Source organism: Marmota monax, unplaced genomic scaffold, assembly GCF_021218885.2.
Source record: "Marmota monax isolate L192 unplaced genomic scaffold, Marmota_monax_Labrador192_F-V1.1 WCK01_AAM20220418_F8-fsc00146, whole genome shotgun sequence".
Taxonomy (NCBI): Eukaryota; Metazoa; Chordata; class Mammalia; order Rodentia; family Sciuridae; genus Marmota; species Marmota monax.
The window spans coordinates 1,029,487-1,051,426 of record NW_026694096.1 but is presented as its reverse complement, the minus strand read 5'-3'; the positions used below and the strand labels follow the sequence as shown (position 1 = coordinate 1,051,426).

At 34.3% G+C, this 21,940-nt stretch overlaps 1 protein-coding gene across 2 annotated transcripts in view; it reads left to right on the top strand.

Annotated features, from left to right (window-relative positions):
* The window catches only part of Acss3 (acyl-CoA synthetase short chain family member 3), a 180,322-nt gene that overhangs the window by 82,412 nt on the left and 75,970 nt on the right, over window positions 1–21,940 (top strand). For both annotated transcript variants that reach the window (XM_058585772.1, XM_046465088.2), the window contains one exon: window positions 16,809–16,960. In XM_058585772.1, the coding sequence (XP_058441755.1) occupies window positions 16,809–16,960 (152 nt within the window). The remainder of the gene's footprint in view (window positions 1–16,808; window positions 16,961–21,940) is intronic.

Genomic DNA, 21,940 nt, shown 5'->3' with positions numbered 1-21,940 from the left:
GTGTACATGGTGTATTTCTGTATTATTTCTTACAACTGCATGTGTATCTACAATTGTATAAATAGTTTAAGAAATGAAAATTGAAAATCTTCAAAGCACTCCTGTCTCTTAAAGAACATAATCCAGTCTGATTTGCATAATAAAAATAATCCATAGTCACCTGTCTGCACCTACATTCAGATTCTCCTCTGGTTCCTGACCTCCATGTCTCCTCTCCCAGTACTCCTGTCACTGTGACACTTATATGAACAGAATTCTGCCTGTGGTTAAGTAGTTCCCTCTGTTAAAATTTCACCATTATTCTGGTCATATAGCAAAGTGATTCTTTTCTCAAGGGATTAAATATAAAATATTATAGCCTAAATATTAAAGCTTGACTAACCTCCTGTCTGATATTTGTATTTTTGCTTTCCTCTGGGTGATGAAGGTATTCTTTATACTTCCATTAAGCCACCTAGATTCCTTCAGTCTTGCAAATATGGTGTTGCCATTCTGTAAACTCTTGGTGGGCAAGGGATGTTTGTCATTTAACCTGGCACAGTGCTTCCTGGAGGTAGGTAAAATTTATTGAGTGAATGAGCCATTTTAAGAGGATTTATTAACAATTTAAGCATGGAAAGTGCGAGGAATAAAATTTCCTGATTGATTGATTGATTAGAGCGAAACTAAACTAAAAAAAAATTCTGACTTGTTGTTAAGCCAGCGTATGAAGAAAATGTTTATTAGGCTTCACAAAATTATTATCCCACTTGTGCCCCATTTTAAGCTGATTACCAGATAAATACAGTTGTCCTTAGTATCCATAGGGCATTTGTTCCAGCAAGTGCCGACATCAAAGTCCACAGGTGTACAAGTCATTATATAAAATAGCATAGCATTTGCATATAACCTATCCTTATTCTTCATATACATTATTTATTTATTTATTTGTTTGTTTGTTCGTTTATTTATTTATAATTTTTTTGGTACTGAGGATTGTAACCCAGGGGAACTTAACCACTGAACCACATCCCAGCAATTTCTGGCATTTTATTTAGAAACAGAGTCTCACTGAGTTTCCTAGGGCCTTGCTAAGTTGCTAAGGCTGGCTTTAAATTTGGGATTCTGCTTTCTCAGGTTCCTGAGCCACTGGGATTACAGGCATGTGCCAGTGTGCTTGGCCTTCCATATACTTTAAATCATCTCCACAATACTTATAATAACTAATACAAAGTAAATGCTACATAAATAGTTGTTGTAGTGTATTGTTTAGGGGGTAATGACAAAAAAAACTACATATTCAGGACAGATACATTTTTTAAAAATATTTCTTATCCATTATTGTTTGAATTCATGAAGTGGAACCCAGGGATGTGAGGAGTTGACTGTATTTAGTGTTATTTTAATTTAGCATTATTAGGAATATTTGATTTAAGAAGCCAAATTCTTGTGTTAAAGTAATAAAAATGCATTCTTTATATAGTAAGCAAAATAATTTAGTACATCATTCATGTTCTTCCTGTAGGGTTGCCTTTTCTAAAGGAAAAAAAAATAGAGCTCATTGTGATTGAAGTTTTATTTTCATGCTTAATGAATTATAGCATTTCAAAAGTGTCATATAAAGTAGATAGTGAATTAGTGTCTGGGACAATATCTTTCCTTAATGATGAATCCTGATTTAACAAAAATTGATGTTCTGAAGTACCAAGAGATTTGCAGATCATTATGTGCCAAATCATCTGGAGTACAACAACCAGTGCATAAAAAATATCTTTTATTGAATGCAAATAGCTTGTGATATTTTGCAAATGAATAATGAATGAATCCTTTTTCTCAGCAAAGACTTTTTTAAATATTCTGGAATTTAATACAAACCTATAACTATATCAGATGAAAAAAACACCTCAAATGGTTAAAATTAATTTGGACATTCAGTTTAACTTCTAGACACAAGAGCTGGTTGATTGATATAAGGTGTGTTTAAAAATGAAAGAGTACAATGGATATTTAAATAAGTTTTTTTTCCTTCCATAAAAAGACAATAACTCTACATCTGCAGGAGGTAAACATATCAGAAATCCTGCTTTTCTGCTTTGGCATGAGCATTCTAATGACTAGCAAAGTTAAAAATACATTCATATTTATTTTAAAACAAATGAACCAAAATGCTTAATTCTCTTCTCCCCTTGCAGTAACAACATTCTTTGTTCACCTTTGAAGCTTATACACACTCAGTAGTCTGTTTCCTAACCTGGATCTTAAGCCCACAGTCATTTTCAGTTGGCATCTATTATCATCTTTCCATAATAACAGCTTTTCCTAACATCCCTCATCATCTCCATTTTTCTCTCCTTGACCCCTCGTGCCTTGTTGGTCAAATCTCCTTTCATTATTGGGATGGCTTCCCCACAGTGCAGTTTCACATTAGTTGGTGTGCTCCTTGGTATGTGTACTCAACCCTCTCCACTCTAAATTCTACTAGGGAAGTAATCATGTCCGGTTTTGCTTAGCATCAATTCTCAGCTCCTAATCTTATTCTTCACACACATTCATTTCCCAATAAGCATTTGTTAAATATATGCCTGAATGAAGATATCAAGAAAAATAATAACTTGACTGATAGGTAAAGATTTTGTTTTCTCTAGGAGGAGAATTAATTTTAATTTCCTCTTGTATCAGAGGTCTTCATGACAATTTACATAGATGGGCTATATTTTTATAGACAAAGATTTACTTTCACTAATTAAACTGGGCATATTAAAATACTTCATTATGGTAGCCAAACTGGACTGACCTGTTGAAATATAGAAATGACCTAACTTCCTTCCACTAGGTGCCCCTACGCAAAGGTTCCTATAGATTTCAGTGGTACCATCAGGTGGGGATCAAGCCTTTATTTAACACGTGAGTCTTTGGGGGAAACTTATAATCCAAACAAGAACAATGCCATCTTTTAATAAAGGAACTTTAATGTCTAAACACATAGTGTTGTGTTTCATCAAATAGTGATTATACACAGATGTGCCTCCAGGCTTCTGCCTTCTATTTAGTATTTGTCTACTCTTACAATTTGCCATCTCCCAAATCAAACTAACACTGCTTCTCAAGGGTAAATAAGTCCTTCTGGGTCCTGCCTTTCTCCTTACTGCTGTGTACCAGTGTAGAATTGTGTGTCTGGTACGCACGTATCAGGTTCATAATGCTGTGGAACCCAGGCTTCCACAACAAGGCTATGGGTAAAGCAAGAAACCAGGGTACTGTTGATCCTTGGCTAGGTTATTACCTAGTTTCAGAAGAGAATGTTGGTGGTTACTGTTCTCCTTAAATCTAGCTTAGAATTAAATTGGTTAGTAGACTTGGTATTGATATGGCAATTGTCATTTTTATGTAATAACAGCCTCCTTTAAAGTCCTCAAAAGTAAATAAATAAAAGCTTCCTCTCATTTTACATTATTTGGGCAATTCAAATTGTATGCTTGATATGCAAGTCATTTCAACAAATTCTTAGGTATTCTTACTTATACTTACCAGGATAGATGGCTATTTGTTAATAATTCAACAATTAACATTGATGGTATATACTAGACTCTTGCCTTCTTAGACAATAAATTGGTTTAAGAAATAAAGAAGATTTAAGATTCTGAATTGTGGTATAGAAGCATGATCACTGGACCTGAAATACAAATATCTGTGTTATTTATCTTGCTCTGCCTGTATCTATCTATATGACTTGGACAATTCAACTACTTTGGGAATCCATTTTTTCATCTTTACCAGAAAAAGGTTGACTCATGTTCTCCCAGTTTTCACTTCTGTGAATCTTCTGTATTGTTTTCCTTTTTCTAGAATAAATACAGTAATTGGCAACTTATTCTAATTTTTCAACTCAAAAATTTTCATTCCATTTTTTTTAGTTATTGATGTTGATTTTTCAAATGTATTTACTGAAGGAAAGTTTCATAGTACTTAAGACAGCCGTATGATTTCTGACACTTTTATGTATTAATCATGTGGCCTGAGACCATCTAATTACCTGCTTTGCTTCCATTTCTTTCCTTTATAAATATCAACACTAATAATTTCTTTCATATATGACATTCAAATTTTTAATCCATGAGAAGCCTTTAGAATAATTAATTCTGGATATTATAAGCTACTGTCATTATTCCAAAATACAGTTTATTCTTTCCAAGATAGAATTCTAAAATGTGAGCACCAACCACTCATTGGCCTACACACCAACTATCATAATGCCTGGATTTTTAGAGCCTCCTCATTTCTTCTCTCAAAGTCTCTTTGTCCTCACACTGCAGCAGTCATCAGAGCACTGGAGGCATCTCCCTTTGGAGCCCATTAATTCTCTTCTAAGCACAGGCAAAGGAATCATCCCACAGAGATGTGTTGATCCTGCTACTACCAACTTTGAAGAATACAGAGCAGATATGGAAAATAGCCCAGTGGTCTTTCCCCTCAAGGGTCTGTCCTTAGGAGTAGAACTTGTGAGGGAAATAAGCATGACCTTGAAGCCTTTCATCTGTGAATGATACAGTACATTTGATGGTTCACCATTATCCAAACATTAATAACCTTTACTTCTATCTTTTTTGATGGGCTTCATTACTAGTTTTAAACTGCATGTGTTTCTTGGCAGTCTTCAAAATATTCAGCTTAATAATCTTATTCATGCTCTCTTCAAGGGTTCATACAGGGAATAGAGAGTTTAGATAACTCCGCCTTTTCTTTCTTTATGAAAAGATTAGCATGAAAATGAACTCTGTGTTATCCTCTATTTGGACAGGAATCAAATGGGATGGTGTATGTGACATTTTAAAACCTTTGAAGAAATATCTATTTGTTTATATGCACACATATTTTAATAAAATACAATAATGGTGCTCACATATTCATGATGACTTCATATACTTATTTACTTTACATATAAAATTTGAGCCATTTCCAAGTGTGAAAGTCTCATTTTTGAGATCACTGAAGTTGATAACTACTTCTACATTATTTTTATGTGATACTTTTGACAGATAATCCTTAAAGTTAAGTATATATAATCATTTTCTCTTGCCAGGAATTTTTCATTTTTTCAAGTGTTAACTGATTTCACTAGTTTGTTTATTCCTTTTTCAAGGACAGGGATATCTTGCTTCTTTTTAAGCCACTAGCTGTGATGGTTGCTAACTAGTTCACTCAATAGGAAACTTCATAGATCTTCTTTCCCCTCCCATGAAATGGAACTTTTCTTTTTTCCTTTCTTAATCTGGTGTAACAGCAATAGGCTTTTCTGAATGTGTGGAATGAGAAATCTGATAACTCAGTTATTACTGTGATTTGGCTGTATAATTTTATATAAATCTTTTCAAATGGAAAAGATTATGAAGCTGATGCCAGTATCTTTTAGATTTCTCACATGGCTAGTAGTTCAAAGATATCTACTTTTAAGTTTACATTTTTCTACATGTGTCTGTGTCTTATGTTGGAGCAAGAACATGCAGCTATTGTCATAACTCCACCTACAATATTTATTGGAACCTATTGTGAGCTCAACATCATTCTCAAAGATGAACAGAAAACAGAATAAGTGTCAGAGATGGCCCTTCCACTGAAAGAGCTGACTATACAGTCAAGGATTTAAATTGATATGAAGAGCAGATAGCAAAAATATCAAGACACTGCTTAAATAAGAAAGCTCTTACACTGTGTAGAAATTATAAAAAGTTCTATTTAAGTGGGTCATCGCCTATAAAAAAATACTTTACATTGAATTATCACACTGTGGCTCAAAAAGTCTGTCCACTAGTCTTTAAAAAATTGTGGATGAGAGAGTAAAAGAAAATCATACTTATTGCTATTATTGGTTGAATGTATGTAAAGCACTTAGAAGTCTTAATTCTAACTATAAACATCTGAGGTAGATATTTTGAATTCCCTTTTTGTATCTGTGGCCACTAAGGATCGGAGACATTCAGTAGCTATACCCGTGGTACAAGGGTGATGGATTTGGGATTTGAAATAAGGTTCTTTGGCTTGAGTTGAGTTGAGTACTACAAGATACATAGCCAGAAACAGGGAATCAGTAATATGAACCTGAAGGGGGAAGGCAGGATTGTAGGGTGTCAGGTGGATTCTGCAGGAAAGAGGTGAAAATGGAATTGAAAGTAGGTGTTTTCTTCAGTGGGGACCATTGATATCATATCAGTTATCAACCACAGTACTGCAGCAGGAAGAATGCCTGGTGGAGAAGGACTCAGTGCTTTTGATTTTGGTAATGTTGAATTTCAAGGTGATACTCAGACACATAACACATACTGGAAAGTCAGGTATGAAGCTGAGAAAACTTTCAGAATTAGAAGTTCTAATAATTTAAGTCCTCAAGGTGATCAAGATACCCAGAGAAGTGAAAATTAAGAATAGAAACTTGGGAAAGCTTTGAGACTGGGAAGAGAAGCTATACAAACTGAGAATGAGAATTTGGAGAGGCGGAGTATCAGAAGAACAGGATGTGCTGAAGAATAGTGGAGAGAAGGTTTTCCCAAAGAGGACAATTCAACTATGCAAGCGCTGCAGAGAGAAACCCAAAAGAATGGTTGAAAATGGCTGAGGTGATGATGGTGTCATCATCCATCTTTGTTAAAGCAATTTCATAGGAAGGCTTGTTCTGTGTGTGTTTGTGTGTGTGTTTGTGTGTGTGTGTATGGGTTTTAACATGGGGAAAATATGAACATGTTTGAAGGTTGGAAGGTGTGGAGGAATAGACATTTTGTAATCTCAGGTATAGAATATCCACACTGAACTTCCTGGGTACAAGTTGGGTAGTATAATAAAGCAAGAAGCCATTAATTTCTCTATATATAGCAGTCTCACTCATCACTATGAATAAGAAAAATCTTAATTTTTCCCTTTAGTATAGAGTAGCAGAAGAACTCAGAGGCAAAAGCATTCCTACTAAAGCTGTGAACTACCGACTACCAGGGATAAATGCTCTGACTACTGAGAATACTAAATATGTCAGAGTTCCTTATTAGCTCAGTACAGGGTGTGTGGAATTGCTCAATCCAGTGCTATGCTTTGTTTGCTTGACACTCATACTTCCAGAGGTAAACAACTTTTTCATGGGACAGATAGACTCATCACCTAGTTGGAAACAATGGCTTATTCATTGTGCAGTAGTCTCATCACAGGGCCCAATATGGTAAACTCTCACAGCTGCAAAAAGATAGACAAGAACCAAATAAAAGGGATAGTTCTAGATAGTTATAGATACACACTGTTCGTAGTCTGTTTTGTGATGCTATGACAGAATACCACAGACTGGGTAATTTGAAAAGAATAGATTTTTATTTCTTATAGTTTTGAAGTCTGGGAAGTATAGGATGAACATCCTGGCAAGTTTGCTCTAGGAGGAACATTGTGTCCTCATATGGCAAACAGCAAAAAGGCAAGAGAAAACAACATACTACAGGGACACCGCCACATCAATTTTATAGCAGCACAATTCACAATAGCTAAGCTGTGGAACCAACCTAGATGTCCTTCAGTGGATGAATGGATAAAAAAATGTGGCATATATACACAATGGAATATTACTTATCAATAAAAGAGAATAAAATCATGGCATTTGCAGGTAAATGGATGGCATTGGAGAAGATAATGCTAAGTGAAGTTAGCCAATCCCCAAAAAAACAAATGCCGAATGTTTTCTCTGGTATAAGGAGACTGACTCATAGTGGGGTAGGGAGGGGGAGCATGGGAGGTTAGATGAATTCTAGATAGGGAAGAGGAATGGGAGGGAAAAAGAGAGGGCAGGGGATTAGCAAGGGCAGTGGAATGTGATGGACATCATTATCCAAAGTACATATATGAAGACTTGAATTGGGTGTCAACATATTTTATATATAAACAGATATGAAAATTGTGGCATATATGTGTAATAATAATTGTAATGCAAAAAAAAAACAAAGTACATATATAAAGGCATGAATTGGCATGAACATACTCTCTATACAAAGATATGAAAAATTGTACTCTATATGTACTCTATATGTGTAATAAGAACTGCTGTCGTGTATTTAAAAAAAATAAAATCAATAAAACTAAAAAAAAGGAAGAGAGAACAAATCCACTCCTTCAAGCCCATTTTTTTAAAGTATATATTCTTTTTAGTTATACATAACATAAGGATTTGTTTTGATGTAATTATAAAAGCATGGAAAACAGTTTGCTCTAATTCAGTCACAATACTTCCCTTTTCCCTCCCCTCCTACATCCCCATTACCTTCCCTCTACTCTACTGATCTTTCTGCTATTTACTTTAGTTTTTTAAATTTTAATTAGTGTCTTGTGGATGTACATGATGGTGAGATTCATTATGGTGTATTCACATATATACCTAGGGAAATTAGGTCAGATTCATTCCATTTATTTCCCTCCTCCCTCCCCTTCAATTCCCTTCATTTGCTCTACTGATCTTTCTTCTATTTTATCCGCCCTCCCCGCATTTTGGATTAGCTTCTGCAAATCAGGGAAAGCATTTGACTTTTCACTTCTTGGGTCTTGCTTATTTCACTTACTATGACAGTTTCCAGTTCCATTCATTTATTGGCAAATGCCATAAGTCCTTCTTTATTACTAAGACTCCATTACGTAGATATAACACATTTTCTTTATCAATTTATCTGTTGAAGGGCATCTAGGATTGTTCAATAGCTTGACTATTGGGAACTGTACTGCTAAAAATTTGATGTAGCTGAATCACTGTAGAATGCTTATTTTAAATCTTTGGGATATATACCAAGCAGTGGGGTAACTGAGTCATATATGGTGATTCTATTCCCAGTGTTTTGTGGATTCTTCATACTGCTTTCCAGAGTGGTTTCACTAATGTGCAGTCGCACCAGTAGTGTATGAGTGTACCTTTTCCCCACATTTTCATTAATATTTATTGTTACTTGTATTCTTTATAATTGCCATTCTGATTGGAGTGAGATGAAATCTCAATGTAGTTGTAATTTACATTTCCCTAATTGTTAGAGATGTTAAACTTTTTTCCAGAAATTTGTTGAGCATTTGTATTTTTACTTTTGGGAAGTGTCATTTTAACTCTTTTGCCCATTTATTCATTGGGTTATTTATTTATTTATTTATTTAGGTTTTGAGTGTTTTGAGTTCTTTGTATATTCTGGATATTAACACCCTATCTGAAGAGCAGAGGGCAAAGATTTTCTCCCATTCTTTAGATTCTCTCTTCATGCTTTTAATTGTTTTCTTTGCTATGCAGAAGTTTTCAAATTTGATGCTATTTCAATTTTTGATTTTTAAATTTTATTTCTTGTGTTTGAGGAGTCTTATTAAGGAAGTCAGTTCCTATGCCAACATGTTGGAGTATTGGGCCTACATTTTCTTCTAGCAGGTGCAGGGTTTCTGATCTAATTCCTAGGTGTTTCATTTTGTGTTAACTTTTGTGCAGGGTGAGAGATAGGGGTTAAATTTCTTTCTACTACATATGAATTTCCAGTTTTTCCGGCACCATACGTTAAACAGACTATTTTTTCTCCAGCATATGGCACCATTGCGTAGCATCAAATAGCTGCATTTATGTAGGTTTGTCTCTGTGTCTTCTATTTTAATCCATTGGTCTTCACGCCTGTTTTGGTGCCAGTACCATGCTGATTTTGTTACTATAACTCTGTAGTATAATTCGAGGTCTGGAATTGTGATGCCTCCTGCTTTGCTTTTATTGTTAAGGATTGCTTTGGCAATTCGAGGTCTCTTATTTTTACAAGTGAATTTCATAACTGCTTTTTCCAGTGAAGAATGTCATTGGAATTTTGATAGGGATTGCATTGAATCTGTATTGTGCTTTTGTTAGTATGGCCATTTTGACAAGATTAATTCTGCTTATCAAAGAACATGGGAGGCCTTTCCATCTCCTAAAGTTTTATTCAATTTCTTTCTTTAGTGTTCTACAGTTTTCATTGTAGAGGTCCTTTATCCCTTTTGTTAGATTGATTCCCAAATATTTTTTTTGAGTCTTCAAATCCTTTTAATAGTAGGATAAATTCATTCATGAGGTTAGAGCCCTCCTAAAAGATTCCACTTTCCAACAGTTCTACATTAGATATTAAAGTTTCAGCACTTGATTTTAAGAAACACATTCAGATCACTGCGTACGCATAACTTTTACCCCACCCCCCCAACGTATACACATACACACACACACATAATTCTCCTCCTCTTATTCATGGAAGATATATTTCAAGACCCCCAGTGAATATCTGAAACCATGGATAGTACTGAACCCTATATATGCTATATTTTTCCCCTTTATGTAATACTCATGATAGTGTTTAATTTACAATAAAAGATTAACAACAGCCAGTAACAAAATAATGGCATAATGTCAAATATGTTATGAGAATGTGTTTTCTCTCTCTTTTAAATATCTTATTGTACTGTACTCCCCTTCTTGTGATGATGTGAGATGACACTGTGAGGTGAATGATACAGGCATTGTGATGTGGGATTAGACTACTGTCAACCTTCTTACTTGAACACAAGCTTTGTAATAGCCCAAATGTAATCTATCTGATACCTGAGACTGCTCCTAAGTGACTAACAAGTGGGTTGTGTACACAGCATAGACAGAAGGGTGATTCATGGCCCCTGGCAAGACAGAGTGGTGTGGCATGAGATCTCACCATGCAACTCAGAGCAGCATGTAATTTGAAACTACTGAATTGTTTATTTCTGGAATTTTCCATTTAATGTTTTTTGACTGTGGTTGCCTTTGGATAGCTGCAACCATGGAAGATGAAACTGTGGGTCAAGGTGGACTACTGTATACATAAAGAATCTTGTATCTTTAGCTATGGAGAAATCTACCTTCTCAGACCTGGAAGCCAGAGTGTGTTCTTCACTGAAGACAGGTCAGAGCTCCAGCCCCAAAAGTCACATCTCTATGGGGCCTACAGCAAGGGGCTGGTACAAAAGAACTGTCAAAGTAGTAAGCTGATAGGAAGTTTTAATTTGAATAATGTGAAATGTTTGATATTTGACTGGTTTGACTTATAAAAATAGCAGTTTCTTAGGATCAAAGCAATAGGGGAGGAAAAAATATAACAGAATGATTGGAGACTTAAGGAATCACTTATTTTTGTCATGTTGAGGATATTTGTAGTCCTTTGAAAAAAATGGGTTAAATGAGTAGTCCTAAGGAGACTTATCTGTCCTGTGTAGAAAATTCTGAACAGATGTTACCATCACTTCATTTGATTCTCAGAGCCAAACAAAATCTTTGATTAGGGAGGCTTTCAGTTATTTTGAATTCTTTTGTTTATAGTCTCTTTTTCAGAGTCTGATAAAAGTTATTGACTTTTCTCCTAAGGAAAATAAACATATGTACACTTACAAAATTCAGAATATGCATGAACTCCCCTGAAGTACAAGTCAATAACCTCTCCTATAGGGATGAAGACAATTCTCAGGTCTTCAAAGATCTGTGGACCCACAAGGAGCTGCTATGTCAGAGCTCATCCTCTCATCTATGGAGAAAGGTCAGCTGCATGTAGGATGCTGTGGCCTGTAAATCATGATATATATGTACAATTTGGTGTCTGGCTTTTAAAAGAAGGCATAAGGAAATTGAGACAATGATTCACTGTACCCAGCTGTTTCCCTTTATATGGTCTACCATTGTCGGATTTTAATGATCAGTACATGTACTTGTTAGTACTTGATCTTAATTCATTTATTTATAACCAGTAGAGAAAAATCGTTAAAGGCTGATATTAAATTCTGTGCTCTTCCATTAAAGCTACTAGGCAAGTGGATATTGAAAAATAAGCTCACCTCCGATAGTGCGTATCTAAGGACTGTGCATTGGTTCTAATTGGCTGCTGAGTAGAATTACTTAGAAGACACCTAATGATGCCCAGGCCTAACTTGGGACCAATTGAAGGCAACACGTCCTCACTGCTGATGCCAGTGGAATGGTGGGAAATCTCCAGCAAGCAAGCAACTGAGGAAGTTAGACTCATATGAATCTGATTGTATTGATAAGTATTCATCTCCTGAAAAGGAGTAACACAAAGTCCTTGGCCTCAGGGTCTTAAGGAGTAGGGCAACAAACCCATGAGGCTTTAAAGGAACAGCAATGTTTTTAAAATTGGGACAAGATAATGTGATTTATAGAAGAAGGGATTCTGGGAAGAAAAAGCCTAAAAGAGGATATATTCTCACCTGGTTCATATTTTCAAAACTTACAAAAGAATAAACAGTAAAATTCTCACTCTCCTGTTTCCAACTTTCCATTTTCTCTCCTTTGAAGGCAGGCGGTCTAATATGTACAATAGTTAATTAATGTACAAGCAATGTCTTTTCCCCTGTTTCATGCAAATGACATTGTACAAATATGCACACTATTCTGCATTTTGTTTTGTTTCACTAAATAGTATGTCTTAGAGAATGACTTAAGGTTTAACAGTGCTCAAGTTCAAATGTTGCCATCTTAAATGTTGCTGTCTTAACTCCCGATTTGATAAAGGAATGTGATGTACAGTGGGGACTCAACAAGTGCTATTGTCAGTGTCATCACTGTTCCAAAATAAACAAGCCCCTGCTTGGCAGCACCTGTCAGCTGACATGAACTTGGGTAGTATTCAATAAGGAATGTTGCTGTTTTCACCTCAGAACTGTAGGTAAAACATGCCTTGGGTGACATTCTCAAAAGGAGAGCTCAAAAAAAGAACAGATGTATTTCTAATCCTGCCACACACACACACAAAAGCAAAGATACAGTTGACTCAAAACAATTTTATAACAAAATCTGCAAAACCACAAGTAGCATTTACCTCCAGCCTTGGATAAACTAAATTATGGGATTAATAATAAGGCAATTGAAATTCTTGCTCAAATATTTAACTTGAAAATTTAAGTGTATCTTTCTTTTTCTGAGGACTTGCCTTTCTCTGTGTTCCTGTGTTGAAGTCATCAGTAGGAAATATCTGAGAAGTTGGGATGCTACTTGGTTTTCTAATTAGGGACCTTTCATTTGTAGTCCATTAATATTAGCTCATTGAATCCTACATTGTAGAAAGTGATACGTATAAGTTAATTTTAAGATATTTCTATAATTGTCCTGGATTTTGCCATGTTATGAATCTAGTTGACACTTGCAGTTGATATTTTATAAAACTCTGATGTGAACAAGCCATAACTTGTAACAGCTGAAGGCTTAGGATCTCTACTTAGTCATTGTGGGTATCACGTGAGGTTTTTGTTATTTAGGCAGTCACCAATAATGTAGACTTTAGTTTGGGGGAAAGGAATTTAAAAACCAAATGGCCATGACATTGATTTGAGTTTGAAAATTTTAAGTCCTAAATTTTTTGCTGCATTGCTCCTTTTGGTACGCTTTTTGTTTGTTTAAAATCCCTACAATGTTAAAATCTTATTTTTAGGAATATTGTTATAGACCATTGCTCCTTACTGAAGATGGAAGTTCTAGAATCAGTGTCATTTTCTTCAGGCAGGTCAGCCTGGTTAATGTGTTACTGGCCACTTTAATAAAGCATTGTAAGGAGATTGGATTGTTTATGTGTGCATGCTTGTCTGTGTGTATATCTGGGCAGGGGGGTACAAAGAAGAGTGCTCAATAAAATCAATACACCATTGAGTCACTTTTATTTAGTGTTCATGATAAAGGTTGCTTATAGGCTTTGCTTTAGTTTTCTGAAGCTGCTAGTTGTCATAGGTCCTGAGAACATACAAATCCTAAGTTTATTATTATATTCCTTCCCTTTATTAAACATAAATAGCTTGCAGCCTCTTTTACATTACTTTTTTTTTGTTTGAAATCTTTTTTTTTCTTTTTTAATTTTTTATTGTGGGTTGTTCAAAACATTACAAATTTCTTGACATATCATATTCGACACTTTGATTCAAGTGGGTTATGAACTCCCACCTTCACCCCATACACAGATTGCAGAATCACATTTATATTACTTTTAATACCACACACACACACACACACACACACACACACTTACTTTCCAGATCATAGGTCTATTAGCGTTTCAGCACCTTACCTGGCTTATTCATAAAATTGTTCCGAGAATTTAGAACATTATGCAGCTCATACTACATAATAAATGAATATTTACTAAATGAAACAATATGTGAGCACCATCTACTTTATCATAACTTGAATGAAAGCTCTTGTTCTGTTCTGCCTCATGTTACGAGGACTTAAGACTTAACGTTAATCAGCAGGATATTTTTAGAAAAGGAAATTTCTTTATCATTATAATTTTGTTTTAATCAAATTTGAGATCAAATAGAATTTAAGAAAATAAAATAGAATGTATACATATCAAAATAATGTAAAAACAGGGAAACATTTTACTTGTAACATTGAAGTGTCTACTGGGGAAAGCACAATAAAATGGGAAACAACCATAACTGGAGTTTGACTAATTTATAAAGGAATATGATGAGGTTTTATGCATCACTTCCTTAGCATCCTGATGGTAATTCTTTTATGATTTCTATGCTCAAAAAATATAAGATTTGTTTAGTATAGGGTCAGAATTGCAATAGTAGTTATAATCCTATAATATTTATTTAAATTATGGTATAGTTTTTAAAATAAACTATTTTTAAAATATTTATTTATTTATTTATTTTATTTTTAAATTTTTTTATGTGGTACTGAGGATGAAACCCAGTGCCTCACGCATGCAAGGCAAGCGGTCAACCACTGAGCTACAACCCTAGCCCCTAAAATTGTGGTATAGTTTTAAAATAATATTTCTAATACTTAATTCATCGTTTTTGTTATCATTAGACACAGTTAATTGAAGGCACTGTAAGATAAATTGTCTTCTATGCAGGTTGTCTTACATGGTACGACACTTTTCACGTTGACACATTAGCTTTTAGTATCGTTGTCCCATGAAACTGGCATCAGAGTGGATAGAATTCAGTTTCAACTGGTCATAGAGTTTCTTTCTTCAGTGGAGGTCAAGCTATTTAAAAATATTATCTCAGTGCTGTCAGCTTATTGAGGAGATATTGGCAAAGTGATTTTTTCTTATTCAGCAAGCCAGAAACTGGAAATATAGACGGGACAAGTAAATTACATAAAGCTTTTTAACAATCAGTGTCATGTGGGTGATAGTTTATTTCTCAAGTCACAGTCCACTACTGTGGGGACTGATTGGTGCCTAACACACAAAAGTAAAAGTCAAATATGCACCTTGCTTTGTTAGAAAGCATGAGTTGCTCAATCATTCCTGACTGATGTGCTTAAGCCTTTAGAATTTGTGAGTCAAATTATGTACATGTGTTGCCAGATTGTAACTGGCAGATTTTATACTGTTTGAATGTGTTGACCCAAGTGAAGTAGTAATGAAATAAATTGAAATCAAGTGCTTTTTGATTGTTATGATAATAAAAATCAATTTTTATTTGCAACAAATACTTTCTGGTATTAAAAGAACATTAGAGAAAGCATTAGAGTTATTAAAAAAACATAAAAAGGTTATTTTTTAGAGGAGTAATAAGGACAACCGTTTAAAAATTAAAATAAAAACAGTGCCTTATCAAAAATCCAATTAGAAGTGGATATTGAATCTGTAGACCAGCTATTCTCCACCTAATGTTTATTATCTGTTCATTAATTATCCTCTGTTTGGGAAGATCTCTGACTTTGCTACTAGCAAATTCGTTCCTTTTTGCCATAGTTCAGTTTCCCGTGTGTGGTTTCCAGAACAGAAGGTCCATGGAAGCTTGGATGGGTGGTTTGGTCAAAAAATTTCAGGAAATACAATATATTGTTCCCCATCTCTTGGAAAATGCTGATATATTTTAACCCTGTCAGGGCTTAAGAAATCATAAGAAATCTCTGTTCCTTTGCTTATTTCAACCTATTCCACAAGGCTTTTATTCTGAAATGTTCATATATTTTCAAATCATGTATATTAGCATTCCAAGCACCTTGCTTTAGAATCATAGGAAGAAACAGCAATGAGAAGGGATTGAAGAAAGTTATATAGCTGAGCCAAGATAGATTTTATGAGTCATTTGGGATATTTATAGTTATTCATTTATTTCAATAACTTGCTTATTTTTCTCTTTGGAGTAACATCAATTCAAATGTTTTGTGCTTTTTGAATTATATAATTTACCAAAATTGTTATATATTAATTAGTACATGATTTTTCTGTTGAACATGCATAATTTCACTTTGAAGCTTTGGAAAACATGCAGTTTGGGATATCTCAGGGGATTTTTAAAAAATGCATTCAGTTATTTCATTGGAGAGAGACATTTAATTGAAAAGGTCACTGCTCAGGAATCACTGTGATTTCAGATTTTTCTGCTTTCTCAAATGATTGAAAATTGCTATTGTCACTTTTAATAGTGATCATGAAAATACATGTTAATGGTAGAATAATGACCATATTTTCTCATTTAGTCTACCACACAAAAGCAATATATTTAATTTCTTGGCAAAAATAGAAGGAATCTTATTTTCTTAATTCGAATATAATATATGTTCCTCGTGCTTCGTCTTTCAAAATGTGAGAGAGGAAAAACTACAACTTGAAAGCTTTTAGGATGTTGGAAGGGAGCAAACAGCCTTTTTGATATCTGGGCATTTGTTTTGTTTTATTTATGATAGAACATGGGAATATTTTAAAACTAAGATTTGTTGAGCACCTCGCTTTGTTAATATTGCTGTGTTAAATGTGTAAGTATTGAACTGTCAATGAAATATGAGACATTTTACCCAGTGACATTTTAAATGAATCTCATTGTAGGGGAAGCCTGTGGGAACACCAGATGCTGGCGCTTATTTCCGTGTGCTTGCTGAGCATGGAGTGGCTGCCTTGTTTACAGCGCCGACTGCAATTAGAGCAATCCGTCAACAGGACCCTGGGGCAGCCTTGGGGAAGCAGTACTCTCTGACAAGGTGAAGTAGAGATGCACAGGGCAAATTACATTAAAAACTGCAATCAAAATGAATAACAGATCATTATGTTTTTTTCTAGTACTGCAGTACTTCTATGGGGACAGTCAAAAATTCTGAATCTGAAGATTGGCTTTTTAAAAAAAATATTACTTTGAAATACTTGTAATGTTAACTACTATACTGTAGAGTTTTAAAAATACTATATCTTGTGTATTTCAGTTCATATCTTACCAATACATTTCTCTATTTAAACTCTCCTGCTTCTACGTTCCATCAGAAGTAAAATGCTGATTATGACTTCAAATACATGTAATTTCGGCATCTCTGACTCTCTTTGGAAAGTAGATTGGTTTAAATGGAAGGAAATATTATTTGAATTCATGTATACAGCTAAAATGAGAAAATTAGTGTCCAAATTACATTCGTGGAAAGAGTGAAGGAAATTATTTTTTACTTTTATTTTGTAGTAATGTGCTGTGAATAGTTTAGATATTTTTGTGCTAGTTTATTGACATCTGTTTTAGTTTAATGATATGTATATTCAAAGTAATTATAGCAATTTGTATCTTCAAGGCATTTTCCAACGTCAGTTCTCATTGAACTTTTTGATGTAGGTCACTGCTGTCAAAAATAAAAGATTTTGTAGTTTCTTGAATTTAAAAAATGGGCTTGAGGTAAGGTGATCTGAATTTTTTTAAAGTTAAATGCCAGAATATTTGAATTTTACATTGCAATTGCCCAAGGGAGTTAATCTAGATTATAATACATTCAATTGCATATGTAAACCAGCTTCCAACTTTGGCAGGGTCATTAGTTTCTTTCTTTGTTTATGTTTCACAAATAGACATGAAATTGCCTAAGATTACATTCATAATATAAACAGTGGACCTCCTTACCTCCTTATTTTGTTAATATAGGAAGGTGTCCATAAAATGAATCTTCCATTATAGTATTTTACTCATTCTTTTGTATTGTTCCTTAATCTAGTGCATTTCAATTTCTTTTCCTTCACGTCAATATAGAAAAAAATAGATTTCAACAAAAACAACTTAGAATGTATACAGTTCATATCCCTTGAGACAATTCCAGGGTTTAGAAAAAAATATAATTTTAGTTTCTTCCAGTGTGTCTTTATTAACACCCTAACTATGAGTGTAAAGTTGCATTACCAGCCAGCTAAGGTCTCACATTTGTTTCCTCTAGTTTTTCTGTTCGTATTTGGGTTTCTAGATCTTATCCTCCACACAATACTGAATGGTCCCTAAATCATTACTCTTTAAATGTATACATGGAGACTTGAGTATGAGATTGTTTTTTTGCAAAATGGCAAGAAATTTCCCCTGACTATGGCATCTGTCTCTAGGTACCTAAGTTATTCATCATGTTTTATGCATCCATCTATTTTTTTGTTCTAATTACTTGTATATGGCAGTAGAATGCATTCTGACACATCATACATAGCTGGAGTATAATTTCTCATTCTTCTGGTTGTACATGATGTAGAATCATACTGGTTGTGTAGTCATATATGCACATAGGGTAATAATGTCCAGTTCATTCCACTGTCCTTCTTAACTCTATTCCTCCTCTCCTCCCTTCACTCCAAAGTACCTCTATTCTTCACTAGCTCCCCACTGTAATTATTGTGAATCAGCATCTGCTTATTGGAGAAAACATTCAGCCTTTGGTTTCTGGGGATTGGCTTATTTGGCTTAGCATGATATTCTCCAGCTCCATCCATTTTCCAGAAAATGCCATAATTTCATTCTAAAACTACTCTAAGATTTCATCTCACTCTAGTCTGAATGGCAATTATCAAGAATACAAGCAACAATAAGTGTTGGTGAGGATGTGGGGAAAAAGGTACACTCATACATTGCTGGTGGGACTGCAAATTGTAGCAACCATTATGAAAAGCAGTATGGAGATTCCTCAGAAAAGTTGGAATGGAACCATCATTTGACCCAGCTTTCCCCATCCATGGTTTAGATCCAAAGGATTTAAAATCAGCATACTACAGTGATGCAGCCACATCAAGGTTTATAGCCGCTCAATTCATAATAGCTGAACTATGGAACCAATCTAGATGCCCTTCAAAAGATGAGTGGATAAAAAATGTGGTATATATATACAATGGAATATTACTTATACATCTGTTTTTCATAGATACTTTAAAATATTTAACATATTTGGATTTTTAATCCACAAACACCCTCAACCTATTCAAATTGCTATTATTAGTAAATGAAAACACTTACTGATTACCTACAATATGCCAGATAAAATTTGTTGTCTCATTTAATCATAGTAGTATATTTTGCCTTTTATATTTTTGGTCTATTCAAATAATCCCACCACTGAACTACTTCAGTAAATTCTTACTTGTTGAGAAACAGTAGGGATCTTGAACATCTATTTTATTTTGAAAACAAGGAAACTGAGGGCCAATAAAATGAAGTTGGATTAGAGACTGAATAATAGAAAAGAAGAACTCATGTTCTCATAAAGCTATACATTTAGTATTGAGTTTATTTTCAAGGTATTTCATACTTACTGAGTCAACATTCACTAATTGTGGACTCTTGATTTTCAGTTTACGTCTTTCTTCTCTTATCCAGAATTCCAGAGGATGAAGTTTTCTTTTCAAATATGTTACATATCTCATTAAAATATTGTGTTTAAATAAATCTGGACATTTGCCAAACATTTTGGTTCCCAAAACAAGTTTATGAGTGTAACCTGAAATAGGGAGCTAAATTGAGTTGTTTACTTGTTTTAGCATAATATCATAGGTGACTAGAATTTGGAAAACTAGCTCAAAGTCATTAAGTATCACTGTCTTATTTCACTGATGAGAAAACTGTCACATAGAGGTCACATAACATTCCTGGGATTACAAAATGATCCCAGGCAAAATTGGACCTAGGCAGTACCATGTTGTATACATTTTCATCCTGGAGTTAGATTCATTCATGTCAGATCTATGGCTTAGTAGCCTTGTTATCTCAGGAAAATTACATAATCACTCTATTCTTCAGGGATTTCTTTTTTTAAAAAAATTTATATGTAATACATATATTTTAGTTGTCAATGGACTTTTGTTTTGTTTATTTATATATATGTGGTGTTGAAAATCCAACCCAGTACCTCATACATGCCAGGCAAGTGCTCTGAGCCATAACTCCAGTCCACTCTGAAGGGATTTTGTTGACACTCTTTGGAACATAAGGTTAATAATAGCTCAAGGGCCTAATGAAAATCAAAGGGGCATGGTCCAGGCGCTTGAAACAGTTCTTAACATAGACTAAGTCTTAATTAGTATTATTATCTTCTGTTTTCCAATTCACCACTGCTTTTCATTACATCACAGTGATTTATTTTCCTATGTTCTTTTAGTTCAATTTTAATTAAGTTAGAAAAAATCCAATGCTGGGATTTTCATTTGAGATTTCTCGGCAACTTAACTTTGATGCTTCCCTTCTTTTCCAATTACCTACTGATGGGAGATAATATGAAAGAGAAAAAGCAGAACATCAGAGATGAGCTTAAAAAGTGAGGTAAACATTTCTGGGACTAGGAAAGGAATAGGTGTGCAAAGCGGTGAGTTGGCTGAAGACAGAGGCTTGTTTTGAGTATAAACAGGCATTGTCAGAACCATAGGGATTCAGCATCCCCAATCTGAGTACAGGAGCCTGCTCAAGCCAGGTATGTGGCTCATGCCTGTAATTCCAGCTAAAACAGGAGGATCACAAGCTCAAAGCCAGCTTCAGAAACTTAGTAATGATAATAATAATAATAATAATAATAATAATAATAATGGCTGTGGATGTGGCTCAGTGGTTATGCCTGGGTTCAATCCCTGGTACCCAAAACAAACAAATGAAAAGAAACTGCTAAGTTCTTGAAGATAGTCTGACTGTTACTCCCTATGCTTGAAGGAGGCTAGGAAGACATGTGGTTAGTTGTTTTCTGGGACTTTGGTCTAGGGGGTCTGAATGAGACAAGGAACATCCCAGGAACTGGAGATTGAACAGAACCACCCACCTGTTATCCAAGAGCAGATCTGTGATATTCATAGATCACTGTAGATTAAGAATTTTGGATTACCATTTTACCACAGGACATCTGGGGAGCAGTTATATAGTGCATGAACCTATTGGAAAGAAAGATGAGCATTGGAGAGAGTCTGAATGATAAAAATAAAACAAAGAAACTATTTTTTTTCAAAAATAGTCTGAAAAATAAAATTCCAAAACATATAAAGAAATCTAAATCTAACAAATCAACAGTTAGAACATGGGTTGATTTCAGGGGAAATGTTTATAGTATTGTCAATTCAAATTTGATAGTATTGTCAATTCAAATTTGAAGCATGTTAAGGATGATCAAGGTCACAAATAATAACTTTCCCACAAAATAGTAAAAATAAAATAGTTATAAAAACAAAATAAAATGCAATTGATGGTATAAGCTAAGTAATACAATAAACATAAGGATACAACCAAAGAATCTAATAAAAACTAGATGATATGGAGGAAATTTTCCAGAATGTGACATATACAGAGAGGAATTAAAAAACCCAAAAGAAGAATAAGAAGTGAAAAATGTTTCTAATAGGAATTTCAGAGGAAAAGAATGGCATGTTTGTTAAAATTATTATTATAATTAATAATAATAATAATAATTTTAAAAAGATACTCAGAGAGCCAGCAATTGAGAGTGTTAACAGAATTGAAGAAGGACATGGATTACAGATAGAAAGTGCTCTCCAAGCAAGTTAAAGAAAAGCAAATTCACTTTGGTATGTCATTTTAAATTTCAGAACACCAACTGAAGCTATAGAGAAAATCTAATAAACTACCAGAGAGACTTGACAGATCACCAAAGAGGAATTTCAAACTGATGCCAATAGATAGGGTAAGAGACAATGGTGTAAGATCTTCAGAGTATTTAGGGAGAATAATTCTCAAGCAAAAAATT